At 42.5% G+C, this 20073-nt stretch overlaps 1 protein-coding gene across 1 annotated transcript in view; it reads left to right on the forward strand.

Moving 5' to 3' along the window:
• Window positions 1–15008, forward strand: part of CHIC2 (cysteine rich hydrophobic domain 2) — a 56955-nt gene extending 41947 nt beyond the window's left edge. The window contains exons 4-6 of the mRNA XM_062198820.1: window positions 8647–8703; window positions 8866–8925; window positions 13601–15008. Coding sequence (XP_062054804.1) covers window positions 8647–8703; window positions 8866–8925; window positions 13601–13651 — 168 coding nt within the window. The 3' untranslated portion in view covers window positions 13652–15008. The remainder of the gene's footprint in view (window positions 1–8646; window positions 8704–8865; window positions 8926–13600) is intronic.
• The last annotated feature ends 5065 nt before the right edge of the window (window positions 15009–20073 follow it).

Consider the following 20073-nt stretch of genomic DNA (forward strand, 5'->3'; position numbering starts at 1 on the left):
GCATGGTTTCTGTGGACACTCGCTTTCCTCTGATTCACATGCTTCCTTGACACTTGGGGACGGGAGGCTGTCGGGAGTGCAGTTCACTGCACGGAGACTGTGTGCAGTATGGACTGCCGTGTGCCCTGGGAGTCCACTGCCTCCTGAGGCACTGAGCGCCCAAATGGGGTTACGTTTATTTCGGTGCAGGGAGCTGTTACAGTCCGTGCACAGGGTTTTTTCTTCATAATAGACGTTTTCCATGAGTGTTCTGAGGATCACCCCTGTTCACTCTTGGAGAGGTGGAGAACGTCTTGTAGTGTGAGCCGGACAGGAACCGAGGGAACCAGGAGCTGGGTGTGCTGCATCCAACCCTAAGGGGGTCCTTCTTGCCTCCTCTATCACTACATGCAGGATCGAGTCGTAGGTTTAGCCCTTACGGAGCCTTATTCCAGTCACCCTGCAAAAGTGACCTCACAGGAAAGAGTCCTCATAACTGGAGGAATGCGTTAGTGTGTTTGATTTTAAAGAGCGCGTTGGCATTGAAACTAAGAAAGCAGATTCTTATATAAATTAAGGCAATTATTGTAAACAGCACTGACATTCAAAAAATTTGAGGGAGGGAGGGAGGAAGGGAGGGAGAGGGAGGGAGGGAGGGAGGGGGAGAGAGAGAGGGAGGGAGGGAGGGAGGGAGGGGGAGTGCGCTGCCATCTGCGGGCTTACTTCCCAAATGCCTGCAGCAGCTGGGGCTGGGTCAGGGCTGAAGCTGGTTCCCTGCATGCAGTCCAGGCTTCCTGTGTGGGTGGCAGGGACCCTCTGCCACGCAGGAATTGAACCCGGGGACTCCACTGTGGGATGCAGGCATCCTAACTGCTAGGGTAAATGCCCACTCTGACAGTTTGCTGTTAACCAGAGTAGAAGAGGGCACTCAGAAACCTGTACACTTCGAGCCTTGCATGTGCAGAGGGCACTGTGTTAGAGCTGGTAGGAAATGTGTTTGCCAGCTGATTAATATCAGTTCTCTGGGCGTGTTTAGACCTCAAGTTGATGTGTGGTTTGCAGGATTTGTCCATCTGCTTCTGTGACGCTCTGCTTGGACCCACCCAGTGAGTTTCTAATACAGGTCATGTGTTTCAGTCCTCAGATGGCCATTTGATGTTTCTGTAGGTTCCAGTTTTCATCTACCTCTTCCCATCTATTTTCTTGATTATGTTAATCAAGTTTCAGAGTAAGTTGGCTATTCCAGACTGACAACCTGATTAGGGTGGTTTAGATAACTTGTAAGTCATAGATAGCTACTTGTCTCAGCATAATATCTTTTATTTATTTGTTTGAAAGAATTGCAGAGAGAGACAGACAGACAGACAGATCTTCCATCTGCTGGTTCACCCCCCAGGTGGCCACAACAGCCAGAACTCGATCAGCCCGAGGCCTGGGTCTCCCACGTGGTGGCAGGGGCCCAAACACTAGTGCCATCTTCCACTGTTTTTCTCAGGCCGTTAGCAGGGGGCTGGATCTGAAGTGGAGCAGCCGGGACATGAACCAGCACCCATATGGGGTGCCGGCACTACGCCCCAGCGCTGGCCCCGCATAGCACCTTTTAAAAAGTAACACATTCTTTACAGAGTCATGGCTCTGTAGTGTGACGGAGAGTGGGGCTGAAGGCCGTCTAATCCTGACTTCACACCCTGGTCTTCCTTATTGCTCTTCATGTGTGAAGTGGGAGTAGTACAGCTCCGTAGAGACGTGCTGTGCAGAGCGAGTACTGTGAGGGGTCAGACCCCCGGCGAGGACCCGCCGGCCCCTGCTCTCGTTCCCTGTCTCCTGTGGCCAGTCAGCAGCTGCCGCTGTTTTCACCTGAGTTCTCTCTGCTGGTCCCTAGCACCGATTCTTCCTTTTGTACTTTTATGGTTTTAAAATAAATCTGATAGTAGTACTTTTTATTTTAGTGAAATTCATCTTATGAGCAATTTTTCTGCTGTTAATTGAAATTCAGTTTTAGTTTTGTGAAATCTTAGGATTTTCTGAAATGTTTTCAGATAACTCCCTTAAAATTATGTGCAACATTTTATGTTGGTACTTATATGTGTTTTTCTGGAGAGAAGCAGTAACTTGTATCATTCACAAAGTAGGCAGTGTTAGCCTAAAAAGTTGACGACAGGGCAGGCATTGTGGCTCAGAGGGTTAAGCCACCGTCTGCAGTACCAGCATCTCATATTGGCACCTGTTTGAGTCCCAGCTGCTCTGCTTCCAATCCAGCTCCCTGCTAATGCATCTGGGAAAGCAGCGGAGGATGGCCCAAAGGCTTGGGCCCTACACCCACACGGGAGACCCAGAGGAAGCTCCTGGCTTCGACCTGTTAGAATAATGGTTGTTGCCGCCATCTAGGGAGTAAATCAGTAGATGGAAGATATCTGTCTCTCCCTCTCTCCTCTCTCTCCTCTCTCTTCTCTCTCTCTCTCTCTCTCTCCCCCCCTCCCTCCCCCCTCTCCCTCCCTCCCCCTCTCTCCCCCTTCTCCCTTCCTCCCACCTCTCTCCCTCTCTCCTTCCTCCCTCCCTCTCTCTCTCTCTCTCTACACACACACATACTCCCTTTCTTTCTCTCTCTCAGCTTTTTCTTCTCTCTGGAACTCTACCTTTCAAATAAATAAACCTTAAAAATAGTTAATGACAACTCAGTAGCCTAGATCATATACTTTTGATGATAATTCTTATTAGTACCTATCAATCACAGCTCAGTGATATGTTAAGAGGATTTTTTTTTTTTTTAATTTGACAGATAGAGTTAGACAGTGAGAGAGACAGAGAGAAAGGTCTTCCTTCCGTTGGTTCACCCCCCAAATGGCCACCACGGCCGGCGCACCGCCCTGATCTGAAGCCGGCAGGCAGGTGCTTCTCCTGGTCTCCCATGGGGTGCAGGGCCCAAGCACTTGGGCCATCCTCCACTGCTCTCCCGGGCCACAGCAGAGAGCTGGCCTGGAAGAGGAGCAACCGGGACAGAATCTGGCACCCCGACCAGGACTAGAACCCAAGGTGCCAGCACCACAGGTGGAGGATTAGCCATGTGAGCCATGGTGCCGGCCCCAAGAGGATTTTTTGAAAAGATTTTTATTTATTTGAGAGGTAGAGTTACAGACAGAGTAGGGGAGACAGAGAGAGGTCTTCCATTGGCTGATTTACTCCCCAGATGGCCGCTTCTGCTGGAGCTGGGCCTGTCTGAAGCCAGGAGCTTCTTCCAGGTCTCACATGTGGGTACAGGGGCCCAAGTTCAAGTTCTTGGGCCGTCTTCTGCTTTCTCAGGCCTTAGCAGAGAGCTGGATCGGACAAGGAAGAGCAGGGACCAGAACTGGTAGAGGATTAACCTGCACCACAGTGCCTGCCCCGAGAGGATATTTTTGATACACACGATACTAGCCGTTGTTTTACTCATCTCTGCCTAACGGTATTACTATTAAACAGTACTGACAGGGTTGTTCTAGCGATACTTTGTTGGATATTTTAGTATATCTAGATTATTTTAAAGTTAATATTCACTTAAAATTTTTAAAAGAGCTTTTACATACAGGAAGGGAATTTGTTTAAAAATCATTTTGAGGAATCTGTTCATATGCTAGTTTATCTTGTTGATGAATCTAGATTTTTCGTGTATCATGATTTTTTGATATGCTGTTTCATTTTTTGCACATCTTTGGAATATAAGATTTAATATTCAACACAAACGAGAATCGGGTGAACTTTCTCCTAAATGAAAATAATTCTTTTAAAATTATTTATGTTTTCCTTCTAATAACTCACAACTAAAAACCTTGTTTTACTTATTTTAACAATTTGTTTGCACAGCTGTCTAAAGATAAAAGTTAAAAATAAAAAATATTTAAAACTTTATTATAACTAAAGCAATCTTATCAATTTAGAAGCTTCAAATTAAAATTTAAGAAATTGAACATTTGAAGTTCGGCTTTGACATTTTGTAATGTTATGATATATCCAATAGAAATTGTTTTTAAAGATTTATTTATTTATTTGAAAGGTAGAGGAGGTCCGCTGGTCCACTCCCTAAATGGCCATAATGGCCATAGCTGGGGCCAATCCAAAGCCAGGAGCCTCTTCCAGGTCACACGTGCGGGTTGGGCCATCTTTTACAGCTTTCCCAGGCCATAGCAGAGCGCTGGAGAGCCACAGCGTAGGCCCCTAATTGAAATAAATTTTAATTGTACATTTAAATAGCTGAACTTTTATAAATCATTATTAGTGGGATATCCTATTTAACATTTTGTTAGCATGTTTTAGCGTCTTTGTCTTGTAAGGACTGATAATTCTATTTCTTTGCAGAAAATTCAGAGGAATTTTGTGACAGTTTCCACGTTTTGTGTTTTCTTATTTGGCTGTAAGTACTCTGAAAGTGCTGAGGTTTGGTTTTGTTAGTAAGATCTGGAAAGCCACTTCTTTGAATAACTGCTTTTTCAAATGATTGTGAATAAATGAATCATCAGTAATGAATATTCTATTAAGTAATGGCGGTAACAAAATAGAAGCGTAATACACTAAGATTTCCTAAGTGGTTCCGTACTGACCTGGAACACTCACGTGTGTGTAGCGGTTCATTATTTATATGTAGGGAATAATAAGTCAATTCCTTAAAAGTTGCGGTATCGAGGAGAAACTACAAAAATGCTTCATGAAAGTTACGTTTGAATTTTCAGAGAATCTTAGTTTTTTTATTGTAGTAACTTAATGTTTCCATTTATTTAGTGTGTGTTTTACTATTTTAAGCTTTCTTTGGTAGTATATCACATCTAATATTGCTGCCAACCCTTAATTAATTAGCTATTTTGTGAATTATTCTGACCCTTTTACTTCTCTGGCGGTTTTCGTGTCTGGGCTCGTTTCTACAATTCTACCAAAACTTTCAAAGGGACTGAGGGCAGTAGGAGTAGAAGTAAAGTTTTGCACTCGGTTTCTACTACTGTGTCAGCTCCGTCGTTTTTCACTTCAGTGTGGCTGAATGGCTGTGCTAGAATTAGCTCACGGGGAGAAAACTCTGAGGAGCCAGGTGTTGGTGTGGAGAAGGTCGCTGTCATGAGTGGCGCTGGCCTCCCCGAGCTGGGAAGTGACCTGACGTCTTTCTCACGGACAGCTGTGTGCTTGCATGGTGGGAGTCTGTGCTGCTGGCCTCTCCCGGATCCAGGATCGTCTTCCCCAGGGGACGGGCATCCTCTGGGAGGACCACTAACCTGTCCTCTCCGCTCTGGGCGGCCTGAGGGGGATTAGACCCTCGGTGGGGAAGCCGCGCTGCCCTTCCCCTGTCTTTCAGCTAACGAGGAGATTTTTGGTTCCCAGGACCGTCAGCGCGGGGCTTTCACAAGCGCGAGGTTCTTTTAAGAAGCTGGCCTAGAATACTGAAAGGTGGTGTTTTGTGGGTGTTTGATGTGGGTGGATCCCATTCGTGATAATGTTTCAGATGCACGCTCATTTTGAGTTTGAGAGTTTACATAAACTTTTAAAAACCAAGATTAGGTTTGCTTGTCCAGCTAGTAACTATTAAGTGTCGGACCTTAATGAAATACGTTAAAAAGTTCATGGAAAATGCATTTTGTGCAGAAAACTATGAGTAGACTTGAACATTTTTTTCATACAGGCAAAAACTTGGGTTTTAATTCCGTTTTTCCACAAACGTTTGGCATAGTCCTACATTTCATTAGAAATAACTATCAGACAGCCCCGTGGACATCAATTCTTAACTTCTATTTCTAGATGGCTGCAATTGTAATGTGCTTTCTTTTCGTATTGAAAAGCTTTGAAATAGCTTTTATAAGCACTGCTGTGTCGTATTTTTGCAGTATCTGCCAAATTGGCATTATATTTAATCTTGAGAATATATTTTGATTTTGCTAACTAAAAATAATTGCAGAGTGTTGAACATTCTCAGTAGTTAAAGCCCCCCTCCCCCCCCTTTAATCTGAGCTTTTGTCGCTACTAACAAAAAATTTTGTGGCACAGTTTCTTCCCCCTGCCCTCCCCCCCTTCTTTTAACTGACTGCTAGGATCTGTGTACTTGTCACCTTCGCGTGCTGGACGCGGCCCACTCACATCAAGGGCTCCTTTCTGGTTTTGTGTGTTCTCACCTGCTCCTCACTGTAAATCATTGCCATGTCAAGTGCAGGGATTAATTAAGCTGCACGTGCAAGTTCTTTTTTTTCACCTGTCAAGCAGGAAAAAAGTCTTTATAGCAAGATTAGATGGTGCTAATTCACAGCTTATGTACTTAGACTGTCAAGGTTATAGAAATATTTTATATTTAGGTACTTATTCAGAATATGGCGTACCAGAGCTTGTTTGATTTCAAACACTTAGATATTGTAAGATACAATTATTATTATATGAGACCCTATCATTAACGTCCTAATTAGATGCAAAGAGTAGATTCAAATTTATTCAAAATAAATATTTTGAAGTTTAAGGTTCATGCTTTGTAATTATCTTTTATTCAAATACTGGTAGTTGGCTTAAGTTATTTATAGTTAATACTTTAAGTTGTATGTATATATGTGTGTGTATGTACGTGTTTATGGATATATGAGACCTGCTCTTATTGTAATCTAGCAATGGCTTAAGTTTCTGATGAAATGATGATAGTGGTAGCTACGTTTTTTTCTTGTTGAGTAATAAATATTGGCAGAATATAGTGGTAATCTTTTGGGAACTATTTTATATGTTAAAGTAAAATAAGGGACTTGGAAAACTTCTTCTCCCCACCCTGGTTCTTTTATCACCACCAGCCCCCCCCCCCCCCCCCGCCCCAAACCATCAGTAAAAGTAAAACCTCAAATTGTATAGTAATCTTAATCTGTTATTAAAGGCCCTAGAAAGGAAGATTACAAGGTAGACTGAGGTTTGAATCGGTTTGCCATTGGTTTAGCAGCGGGTGGGCAGGCAGATGCCTGCTCCGAGTAGAACCTATTGCCATTTTCCACCATTGATAGAGTAGCCTTTCAGAGTCAATGAGCTTGTCACGGCTACAACTTCATAGACCTGAGAGGCGGTTTGAGAGGTCAGCCCTTTTCAGGTTCGCTGTGATGCAAATGAACTTTAATGCTTAAACAACTATTGGAATTTTTATGTCTGCTCCTTGTTCTTTTTTCTTCACAAAGTCATTGACGAGACATTCAGTGCTTTTTAAATTGGAAGTTGCATTGTGCTAAAGACCTAGTACAGATTTACGGAGGGCTGAAAGCAGTTAGATCATGTTCTTTTCATGGTGCGATTAGAATCAAATCGATTTCCCTCCAGCCTTCAGCATTCAGATGGCAATTTTAACAAAGCTTGGGGGCTAGACAAGGGACAGAACGACTGAACTGAATGCTAATTATACTCTGCTGCCTTATTTTCTTTTGATTTGGGGCTGACTGGCAACTAAATTAACAAAAAGTGTGACCATAACTGCTGCCCTATTTTCATTTAAAAGGAGAGCTGCCTCTAAAAGGCTATCTTTACAAAGAAACAAGTGAGGTCTGCTGATCATTGTTAACAAGGGCACTATTTTTTTTCCTTGAAAATTCTTGCCAGAAAGACTGTTCTAAAAAAGTAATGTAATAAATTAGCCATTGGCTGCCAGTGCCCAGAGAGGTGGTGGGGTTCTGATTTTTATGACATAAGTTTGGGAAGTGGAAGGCAGTCGTGGTTTGTTGGTAATTATGGATTATGGTTGGCACCTAGGTGACCGTGGCGTGCCCAGGGTGTTCAGCTTGCTACAAGGTAAAACGGTCACCAGATTACAGTGAGTGCTTAAAATAAATAGGAACAGTTGATTACGTAGCATTACATTATTTAAGACCAGTTCGAGGCTAACAGTTTTCACCTGACTTATCCCTGGGTGACGTGCAGATCTTCCGATGGATTGACAGTGCTTGTTTACAGTAAGTTGCGCCACATTAATAACAGCCGATGCAAGCGTCCTGCAGCTGCACCACGGTGCGGGGGATCTGGTGGCAGCTCTGTCGGCGCTGCACCTGCAGCTGTGGCACAGTCTCATCCTAACACCTGGCCCATGAATTATCTCCTCCTCTATTCAGACTGCAAAGCAAGAAGCATTCTATCCTGCGTAGTATGTGTTGCAACAATCAAGTGAAGTGAATTTCTCAATTGATTCCTGAAGCAGTACTATTGAATGAAGACTTTGATTTTGCTGCCAGATGACACTTTTATGTTAATTTACATAAAAACTTTGGCTGGAAAACCTGTCTGTGGAATAATCAGTAAACTGGCTTTTAAATGTGGATTATTACTTTTAAGTAATAAGAAAATTAGTTTGAGTTTTATAACTGTTTTTTATTGATTAATTTTCAGTTATTTTTTAATTTACCCAAAAGTCATTTGTAGTTTATTAACTAATGCATTAAATTTTTTTCTTTACTTTTTAAGCATTGCCAAAATATTTTGAAAGAAGTATATTTAAATTTATACATTTTATAGAGCGTTTGAGACTTGAGTAGCTTTCAGTTGGAGGCTGGTACGTTTAGATCAGCTTTTTACAGACACCATTTAGTGCTGGACCACCCCATGCTCTGGCGGTGTCTTACCTCTCCCCTTTTCACATAAAAAGCAGCTGCAAAACAAAGTTTTTCTAAAACCAGTTGAGGGTGAACTTTTTTCTCATTTGTCTTTCAGACACGAAGATCGATTGAGAAGTTATTAGAATGGGAAAACAATAGGTTATACCACAAGGTGGGTACCACAGGGAGCGGCTTCGGACTGCCGGGGTCTCAGTCGCGCAGTATGGAAACAGATGCTTTTGTTGAGCTGGAAATATGAAAGGTGGACAAGTGGGGCGGCCTGCGTGCGCAGTGAAAGGAGCTCACTCCTCTCCCTTCCCTCCTGCCTGTCTAGCTGTGTTTGCACTGGCGACTGAGCAAAAGGAAATGTGAAACGAGTAACATGATGGAATATGTAAGTTAAAGGGCTGTTTTGTGAGTTTCTCTATTAAATGATCATTTATTTTGCTTCTGATCTTATTCTTTCCATGATTATTAATCAGCAAAGGTGTCAGGAGCTGAATCTCCTGCGTGCAAGGATTTTCTACGGTTCACAGATGCATGGTTTGATGTGCACAGACTGATTTATGAAGTTATGAATGACTTGAAAACAAGGCTTCACTGTGTTCTGAAAAATAATAAATTAATTGCCAAGATAAAATAGCCTGAACATGTGTTGATGGAGTGTGAAATTTTACGCGCTCTATAAAGAATAACCACGTCAGATATGGCTTTTTTATATCATGCTAATCAAGTTTCCAAGTATGGAAGAAAACCTTTCACCAAGCCATTGGCGCTTAAGAGCCCTTTCGCCTGTGTAGCTCTGAGCTGCCTGTAGACCTCAGAGGCCATCACAGGAGCTTCCAGAGTGTGGCTCAGATAAATATTGCTGTGTAAAATTATCTTAGAGGTCAGCACAGAGAGGCCGTGGCGCTCATCCTGTGACCTGGTTTCGCTCTTTTGTAGCGTGAATTCCGACCCCTTGATGCACTTGAACCGTTTTTCTCCTTTGGAAAAGTTTGCAGTACTGTAGGAAGCTATGAATCTGTGTTTATTCTCCCTTGAGCTGGGGTGTTTGATTGTAAATACGGAAAGGTTATTACATTAAAAGAAAAAGACCTCAGGAAGAGGTAATTGTTGGAAATGCAAGCCAGAGCCTTTGCTAAGTGCTGGGTTTAACATTCCTGCTGAATTTTTGTCTCTCTCTGTGTGTGTATATATAAAAGATGGATTAAAAAAGCGTTTAAATAGTTGGGAATTATCATAAAATCATTTTTCTCTGTTAGCACTTTCCTGTTCTTTCATTGTCTTACAGCCAAGTCCCACTTCTAGCCTTGAGCATAAAAGGTATTTTTAAAGGTCTTTTTTCACAGACTAGCTCTGTTCAGTTCACTGAATAATGTAGGTCTTGTCTTTATTACATTAAACATGTAAATTCATGATGTTGAGAAAGACACTTGATACTTCTTTATAATCGCAAAAAAGCACATTCAGGTGAGCTGTTGACCTATGGAAAATGCTGGTTTTATATTTTCATCATAGATAGTAAAAGCGTTGATGGATACATTCGAGGGGAGGGATGGTTATTTAGGAGACGTAAAGATTTTGTGAAAACACATTTATTACATTTATAAACCCAGACACTTAGCTTAAAACTGAAGCCTTAATTTCTATGCATCTGTGTGCATCTCTAAATTGACTTTGGAAAAGACAACATAAAAGTTATTCCCAATGTTGTGATTTACAGATTTGAATATCATTAATTCATAAAATATATTTATTGTTTTATGACATTCTTTTACTAACTAAAAATAGTAGCTTCCGAAACATTCTGAGCTTTGCTTTGTTTGTAATGTCCTGTAATTTGCCGTGGACTTTTAGACAATAAGCACTTCTCCTGAACTCATTATTTTTCATACTCTCAGATATCCAGAATAAAATTTAAAAATTTAAAATTGCTCTAAAAATATTTTTTAGATTTGCCTCAGAGTTTATACATTTGTAACAGTTGAAAGTAGGAATTACATGGTTTTAAAAATTACCTAGGGGCCGGCGCTGTGGCATAACCAGTAAAGCCACTGCCTGCAGTGCCAGCAGCCCATTTGGGCACCAGTCCAGCTGCTCCACTTCCGATCCAGCTCTCTGCTATGGCCTGGGAAAGCAGTAGAAGATGGCCCAAGTCCTTGGGGCCCCTGCACCTGCATGGGAGATCCGGAAGAAACTGCTGGCTCCTGGCTTCAGATCTGCTCAGCGCTGTCCATTGCAGCCATTTGGGGAGTGAACCAGCAGATGGAAGACCTTTCTCTCTCTTTCTGCCTTTCAAATAAATAAATAAATCTTAAAAAATTGCCCTAAAAAGCAATTTTTAAAAATTAAAATAGCAGATAATCTGGTAAGAAGAGGGTGCTTCCTTTTCTAATGATTTTGGACCTTTTAACTATCTACCCTTCCTTTTCTGTAGCTTACAGAAATTTCATTTGTTAAAGAAAATTACTTCTTCCTGATCATATTTTGAATATTGTAGACCATCTAGAAAAAAACACCAATTGATACTTTTTTTTTTTTATTAAAGATGACCTTTTTTTAGATTTATTTTATTTATTTGAAAGAGTTATAGAAAGAAAGAAAGAGAGAAGTCTTCCATCTGCTGGTTCACTCCCCAAATGGCCACAGTGGCCAGACCTGGGCCAATCTGAAAACCAGGAGCCAGGAGCTTCTTCTGGGTCTCCCACGTGGGTGCAGGGTCCCAAGGACTTGGGCCATCTTCCACTACTTTCCCAGGCACATTAGCAAGGAGCTGGATCAGAAGTGGAACAGCTGGGACATGAACTGGCACCCATATGGGATGCCGGGGCTTTAACCTGCTGCACCACACACAGTGCAGGTGCCTTCTTTGTTTAAATGTGGCAGACAGATAGAATTTAGAAAAAAGTGAGACCAGTAGCCAATCTCTATGTGTGGCTTCTGAAGAAAAAGAATTTGTAGAATATATTCGTTTGATGAGCTTTCAAGTCATCTCAAGGATGTAGAAAATCTGCAGCAAACCAAACCCAAACCCAGTAGGAGAAGAGAAATAATTAAAATCAAAGAAGAAATCAACAGGATTGAATCCAAAAAAACATTACAAAAAATGAGCCAAACAAGGAGCTGGTTTTTTGGAAAAAAAAAAAAAACAACAACAACAACAACAAAAAACAAACAAAAAAAAAACAAAATTGACACCCCATTGGCCCAACTAACTAAAAAAAGAAGAGAAAAGACCCAAATCAATAAAATCAGAGATGAAAATGGAAACATAACAACAGACACCACAGAAATAAAAAGAATCATCAGAAATTACTACAAGGACTTGTATGCCAGCAAACAGGGAAATCTATCAGAAATGGATAAATTCCTGGACACATACAACCTCCCTAAATTGAGCCAGGAAGACATAGAAAACCTAAACAGACCCATAACTGAGACAGAAATTGAAACAGTAATAAAGGCCCTCCCAACAAAGAAAAGCCCAGGACCAGATGGATTCACTGCTGAATTCTACCAGACATTTAGAGAAGAACTAACTCCAATTCTTCTCAAACTATTCAGAACAATCGAAAAAGAGGGAATCCTCCCAAATTCTTTCTATGAAGCCAGCATCACCTTAATTCCTAAGCTGGAAAAAGATGCAACATTGAAAGAGAATTACAGACCAATATCTGTATCCTGATGAACATAGATGCAAAAATACTCAATAAAATTCTGACCAATAGAATGCAACAACACATCAGAAAGATCATCCACCCAGACCAAGTGGGATTTATCCCTGGTAGGCAGGTATGGTTCAACGTTCGCAAAACAATCAACGTGATACACCACATTAACAGACTGCAGAAGAAAAACCATATGATTCTCTCAAGTAATTTTTTAAAAAACATTTATGTATTTATTTGAAAGGCACAGTTACAGAGAGGCAAAGGCAGAGAGAGAGAGAGAGAGAGGTCTTCCATCCTGTTTTGTTGATTTTCCTTCCGTCTCCTATTAAAAAGTCCTTTGGGACATATTTTGATTTTTTTTTTAATTTAATTTAATTTTTTTTTTTTTTTTTACTTTTTGACAGGCAGAGTGGACAGTGAGAGAGAGAGACAGAGAGAGAAAGGTCTTCCTTTGCCATTGGTTCACCCTCCAATGGCCGCCGCGGCTGGCACACTGCAGCCGGCGCACCGCGCTGTTCCGAAGGCAGGAGCCAGTTGCTTATCCTGGTCTCCCATGGGGTGCAGGACCCAACCACTTGGGCCATCCTTCACTGCACTCCCTGGCCACAGCAGAGAGCTGGCCTGGAAGAGTGGCAACCAGGACAGAATCCGGCACCCCAACCGGGACTAGAACCCGGTATGCTGGCGCCGCTAGGCGGAGGATTAGCCTGTTGAGCCACAGCGCGGGCCAATATTTTGATCTTTGATTTTGCTAACTTAAGTCCCTGTATTGTCGATCTAGGGCAGCTCCAGGACCTAAAGATCAGGGAGCTGAGTTGATAAATGAGGGAAGCCAGAGGAAAACTGGGACTAAGGGTTCAGCTCCAGTCTGCGCTGGAGGGGACAGGCTTTGCAACGAGACAGAGATGCCAACTCCCCGGTCCACTCTGTTCCCTCACCTGGGAAGTGGGGACAGTGGCACTTGCTGCACACAGGAGTTGTTGGGGTTAAGCAGACATGTCCAGCGGTGTGGTGCACCTGCTGGGTGGTAAGTTCTCAGTGAGAGCTAGCCCCTTTCCTGGTTCACCCATACATGCGTGTGCGTGGGGGGGGGGGGGGAGGCGGGGCTCCAGGGTGTTAGGGATGCCGGCCTTATCACCCATCCACCGCCTTCCCACACAGTCTTCCTCTGCTTAGAACTGAGGTATGTTGCATGTTTGGTTAAGGTCCAGAAAAATTTTCAGTGATGGAGCTCTGTGTTATCAAATAATGTGTTTTAATAATATAAAATTGCTATTTTAAAATGTGAATGGATTTTCAAAATTGTAACTGATATAAGTGAGAGAAATATAACTGAAATTTTAAGATTAAAAATCTGTTTAAATCTCTTTAAAACCTTTTCTTCTCCTTTTACAGGTCATCCTCATAGAATTTTTACCAAAGACACCGATTTTTCGACCAGATTAGCGTTGATCTTATTTATAGAGACTTTCCAAGTATGTTGTCTTTCCAATGGTGCCTTGCTTGGTGCTCTCCTGGTGGTGACATAACATTGGTTCTACAGAATAGTGTGGTGTTTTTTGTTTGTTTGTTTTTTTCTAAATAACCGCATGTTCTAAGTGTGCATTTTTGTCAAACTTTGCAAGTTATTTCATACAGATGTTTAATACTTAAGTTATTGTGCTCTGTTCTGTTATGTATTCTGAGTTTCAAGGATTACTTTTTTGTATTATCAAAAAATACATTTGAACTTAGCATAAAAAGTGGCCAGCCTTTTTTATTTTATCACCAAGGTACACAGAATCCTTTATTTATAAATTCCTTAACATAGAAAAACACCTTTGTAAGGCTCTACTTATCTATTCTAGCAAGCACAATTTGTATTATTTTTTCTTGCTTTTACATTTAACCTAGTCATTATTATTTTAAAAGCCTTTGGAACCAGACATTCCCCCTTCCATACAGTTCCTAACACTGTTTACAGCGGTTACGTCTGTGCCATCATGAAGGCCTGCTTGTCTTCCAAGGTGGTGCGGCAGAATTAAATTATTTTTACTCCTAGAGTAGGCAAATCAATGGATGGTGTGCATGCATCAGTGGTTCCTAGAGCTCAGGATCGCAAAGTAGAGTAGCATCACAATCTGTATATTTTTGGTCGAGATGATACTAATAATAGCCTTACTTGGGTTATTTTTATTGCTTATCAAATCTTATATAAAAATATGGAAGTACTCCTTTTAACATTTTTAAGAAGAATATTTCTCCAGATCTAGCATCATTGTAGAACTATGTTTTTGAAAGAAAGCAGAGGTTCTAGAGTGTTGAATACCCCATCTTATTGAGAGCAGTTTGTTACTAAGAAACGGACGCGGTGTTACCCACTGGTTCACTTCTAGTTCAGTTACGTGCATTTCCTTGATTGAGAATGTGACCTATGCATTGCAGTTAGATTGGCTTGTTTTGAACAAGCATACACACATGTTTCTCCCTTTTGGTTGTACATATCTTCATGCATTTTAATATTTTCTAGATTTCTGAATGACTTATGTGTAAATTTTTGTTTTCATAAGCCTGAAATTATACAGGTTTTGATGTGTGTCAAGAACTTGTTCCATACAACTGTGGTATCGAGCAATAATGTGAATAACTTTTGAAATTATATAAACTATGCTTAATAATTTGTATTAAGAATTGGTACCACTATACATTTTTTCCTTGTATTAAATCTTTTAAATACTAGTTTCATTAATTTATATACATGTATTTTTAAAAGTATTTCTTTGTACTTCTCCAAAGTACTGTACTTCTATATATAAGTTTGAATAGCTAAATGCCAGTATCTTATATCCTATATTGGACATTAGGAACTGTCTTAAAAATTAGGATTTTTCAAAAAAGGTTTTTTGTCTGAGAATTATTTGTTTCTGTTGCCCTTCAGATAACAGCTTGAGTTTACAGAACACTTTTCCTGTGAGGAGCTCAAAGTACAAAGGTCAGACACGTCCCCCTTTATTTCCGGTGTGTGCAGGGCGTGTCCTGCCACCTTCCATTGGAGCCCTTAGAAGCTGTGTGACGGCAACTCCAGTATCCCCGGGGCTTCGGTGTGAGAGACACTGCATCTCCAGACAGTGCACACTGCTGGGAGAGAGCAGGAACACGGAACACGTGTAGGCTCCGCAGCACCGTGTTCCCCGTGTAGACATTGTGTTGATCAGCCTTATGAAAAGAGCGTACCAATTTAGACTTCTTTTGTCCGATGATCATTCTGTCAGTCATAGTTTCAAAAATCATTCTATCCCTGGAAGTACATTTTGCAGTTAATAGTTTCCACAGCTGGTGATGTCCAAGGACAAGGTCTTTGAAAGCTTCTCTAATTTTATTGAGCCTTGTGTTCGTTGCCTAGAGATCCCCTGCAGGTGTGTGCTCTCCACCCTGGGAATGCAGGTGCACAGCCAGTTTGCCGCTTGGGTGTTCGTTCGTGGTCTTTGGTGTAACGCCGGCTTATTGTTTCTCGGCTCCCAAGTTTAAGCGTCCGTGCTGCCTGGCGTTTGGGGGACATTGAGGTGTCTAAGGAAGCGTTTGAAATGACGATGGTTCAGACCCTGTCTTCTGAAGCTTTTAAGATGGCCAGGAAAAGGTGCTACTGGAAGAAAATCAGTGGCGAGCTTTGACGTAGGCTAAGTCAGTCACATGCCCTTGTAGAAAGGTACTGCTGTGTGGAAACATTCCTTTCTCGAATGATATACCTTCTGAACCCTGTTAGACACAGGGTCTTCAAAAAGCTCATGGAAAGTATGTATTACAAAAAAAAAAAAAAAAAAACCCACTATGCATGGATTTCAAAAAATTTTTGCACCAAATAGTTTACCTTTTCATTTCATCTTTCCACAAAGTTTTTGAAGTCCTCTTGTATTTTAATACATGACTTTAGCTGTCTTGATTAAAGTAGATCCTGCAGAGCCCAGTAACGCGTGAAGCCTGGTGTGACGCAGTGTGGTCCCGCCCTCCACACGTGTGCACACAGGGCTCCTCTTCCATATGCAAATGATCATCAGATGCATCCTTAGGACTCTTTAAGGACTAGGCTTCATTCATTTAAAAAATGAACATGTAATTTTGGCCTGGAGTCAACAAAATTGATTCAGTAAAACCTTGAGTAAAAGTGAGTGGTGATTTCCTTTTCTTGTTAGAACTAGTTCCGTGATTGAGGGATTTTAAACCAGGAAACCGCAGCTCCCCCATGCGTGTGTTCTCAGTGTTATCTGCAGAGAGCTGCTCTTATCACTGCTTTGTATTAGACACAGGTGGACCATAACCCTCTGGTAACGTTCCGTCCCAGTACCGGTCTGTACGAGAGTGATACTAAATTGTCTCCAGCGCAGTTGGCCCCGCAGTTGCACGAGTTCAAACTCCATTACGTATAGTGTTACGTATGTGGTCAGACTCTTTTCAAGTTTCCTGGTATTTAGCTTCCCAATTACAGCTCTAGGTGCTTACCTGATGTTTCGCTGAGTGTGGGCTTTGGCTTGCTCTTGAATCCGAAGTACGGGTGTTTCATACTGCCTGTGAGCAGACTGTAGCATCCAGACCTGAGCCCTGCTCGCTCCATCCTCCGGACCCTTTTGTTGTCTTCTGGTTGAGCCAGGATCTTCACGCAGGCCTGGCCTAGGGCAGAGTTGCCTTCTTGTCTCCTTCCTCAGCGCCATGGAGAACGCTGCAGCTTTGCATCTGAGCTGGTTGGTTGGAAGAGCAGTTAGAGCGAATCCTGCTAAGTGGTGACTGTCTGACGCCTCCCTTCTGCCGAGCAGGCCTTGTATTTGGGACAGGGAGTCTCTGGATTGGTGTGGTGGGTCCACACTCCCCATGGAAGGAGTGAGAGTGTGGCTGCCCCTGAGGACGCCCCTCAGTCCACCATGTTTGAAGGAAGCTGGCTTCTGTCTGATTCAGGGCGGGGAAGAATAGGCCAAGCCTAAACCAAGTTATTTCATTACCACAACAGTTCATGTTTAAGTATCAAACTCTCTAAATAAAGTAATTCTTCACTTTTGTTGATATAACAGCCAAATTCATGTTTTTAGGAACACACCCTTTCTGTAAGCTGGAATTTGAAAGATTGTCCTAAAATCCTCAAATATCTTGTTCTGCAGTGTGACAGAGGTTTTTAGATGATACTTTAATGGAGGCCCAAATATTGTGTATGTTATTGGTCATAATTGTGTGCCATTGTTTGCATAACAGAGATCAGTAGCCACTGCTGCCCACCCCCTGACAAACTAAACCCCCCAAGGGGTTTGTAACCTCAGTAGATAACGCTGGTGTTCAGTCACTGCTGTGGCACTACAGAATCATCCTCTTGCTTGGCCTGTTTGCTTTCCGTTTCCAGAACAAGAGTACTCCGTGGCTACCTGGTAGTGTTGTCTGTGAGACAACGTTTCTCAGTCGTCTGTTTCTCTGTTGTATTCAGTGCTGTGTTGTAGGTCAGTAGCTGGTGTCTGTGAGTAATGGATAAGTAGCTTTTTGACTGATCTACCGTATCAGCACAATGAGTTTTTTCCACATTTTGTACTTAAAATGAAGGCGATCTCGTATTCCCTAAATGTGCTGATAGTAATCCTTTGTGTATATAGAAGTCAGGGAAACATTAAAAATACTTGAGAAAAGTTCCTACTAGGATGTCTGAAATACAGTCGCATGTGAGTTACTTAAGCAGAGTCCTGCTTTTCTTTTTTTTTTTTTTTTTATCTCTGTACTTCATGAACTTGGTACTCTGAATTTGAGAGTTAACTACTTTTTTTCTCTTCATGAAAAATAGTAAATTGCTTTCCTGGCTTTTTGTCTCAGAACTGTTTCTGTGCACTGACCACACCAGCTGTTCTTAACTTTGGCAGAGAGGTTCTCTGTTGCTGGTTTGTGCTGGTTGTTGCTGTCTTAAGGGAACATAAAGCCGGCCAGTGTTCCAGAGAACAGAAGTGATGGGGCTGTGTTTCGTCTGCTCTCCTGTGTACAGACATAGTGCTCCCCACAAACGGCAGAATTACCATCCCGTCACGTCTCCTACTGGTTCCGATTTTAGAAAACCTCATTCCAGTTCTTTCCTTTGATGTAAGTCTATACAGATTTTTAAGATTTATTTTTTATTTATTTGAAAGAGTTACAGAGAGAGGTAGAGATAGAGAGAGAAGGAGGTCTTCCATTCTGTTGGTTCACTCCCCAAATGACCACAACAGCCAGAGCTGCGCTGATCCGAAGCCAAGAGCCAGGAGCTTCTTCCTGGTCTCCCATGTGGGTGCAGGGGCCCAATCACTTGTGTCATCTTCTGCTGCTTTCCCAGGCCATAGCAGAGAGCTGGATCTGAAGAGGAGCAGTGGGACTTGAACCGGCGCCCATATGGGATGCCAGTGCTGCAGGCTGGGGCTTTAACCTGCTGCACCACAGCACCAGCCCCTGTACAGGTTTAAAATGTTCTGTTCCAGAGGAGTGTTCTGTTCCCTCTGGGAACCTTTTGCACTGAACTGAAGAGCTCTCCTACCAGCAGCTCATTTAGTTAGGTAATCACAACAGTCCTGTCCAACTGCTGTGACGCCTTGGCAAACACCTGTGTGTCTTCACTTCTCAGAGTGGCTTTTAATTCTTTTTTACTTTTTTCTTAAGAATTATTTTATTTATTTGAAAGGCAGAGTACAGAGAGGGAGAGAGAGAAAATCTTGCGTGTGCTGGTTCATTCTCCAATAGCTGCAATGGCCAGAGCTGGGCCAGATGGAACCCAGGAGTCATGATCTTCTTCTGGGTTTCCTACATGGCTGCAGGGGCCCAAGGACTTGGGTCATCTTCCAGTGCTTTCCCAGGAACATTACCAGGGAGCTAGATCAGAAGTGGAGCAGCCAGGACACGAACCTGCATCCATAGGGGATGCCAGCGTGGCTGGTGGTGGCTTTTACCCACTACACCACAACGCAGGCCACTGCTGTTTGCATTTTTGAAGCTGTTAACATGTTACCCTCTTCGGAGAGTCAAGCATTGTGAATTGTTAGCAGAGGTGAGATGTGGACCCCTGCTCGCTGTACACTTGGGTCTGCAGGAGCGGCAGGCGGCTGTGTGCTCTCTGTTACACATGCGGTGCTCGTGTGTAATTACCTGAAGAGAATAAAGGGAAAAACACCGTTCTAGATCCTCTTCCTCCAGGACATGACCTTTGAGAAGATAGTGGGAGGCTTCCTTGAAAAAATAGTAGTTCTGTTTGTCTTTTATAATTTAAGTGTAGCAGTTACAGGAACAGACCAAAGGATTCCAGAAATTTGTTCTTAAGAGAGCATGCAATAGTTTTCAAATAAAATAAGAATTTTTTAAGAGATTTATTTATTTGAGAGGCAGAGTTACAGAGAGGAAAAGACAGAGAAATCTTCCATCTGCTTGTTCACTCTCCAAATGGTTGCAACAGTCGGGGCTGGGCCAGGCTGGAGCCAGGAGCCAGGAGCCTCTTCCCAGTGTCCTACGTACATGGGTGCAGGGCCCAAGCACTAGGGCCACTCTTGCTGCTTTCCCAGGCACATTAGCAGGGAGCTGGAGCTCATCTGGAATCTGGCACTGCAGGCCGTGGCTTTGACCCATTAGGCCGCGGTGCAGTAGAACTTTCTGGGGAGTGGGCAGTTATACAGGTGCCGTTAACTGTGCCTCCACATAATCCTGGTGACGTTGGGGTGAGTCCGGTGACGCCCTAAAGCTGAGGCTCTTTGCACTCCTTATTAACAGATTAGAACCATCGCCAGACATCATGGTCGTGAGATTGCTTGGTTAGGTAACCCTTGTGGGCTTGGTTATGCTTGAGGCGACTTGGTCTCTGGTTGCATGTCAGTCGCGGTATATTTCGTGTTATGACGTGAAGTCTTCAT

The sequence above is a fragment of the Lepus europaeus genome, chromosome 8 (assembly GCF_033115175.1).
Source record: "Lepus europaeus isolate LE1 chromosome 8, mLepTim1.pri, whole genome shotgun sequence".
Classification (NCBI taxonomy): Eukaryota; Metazoa; Chordata; class Mammalia; order Lagomorpha; family Leporidae; genus Lepus; species Lepus europaeus.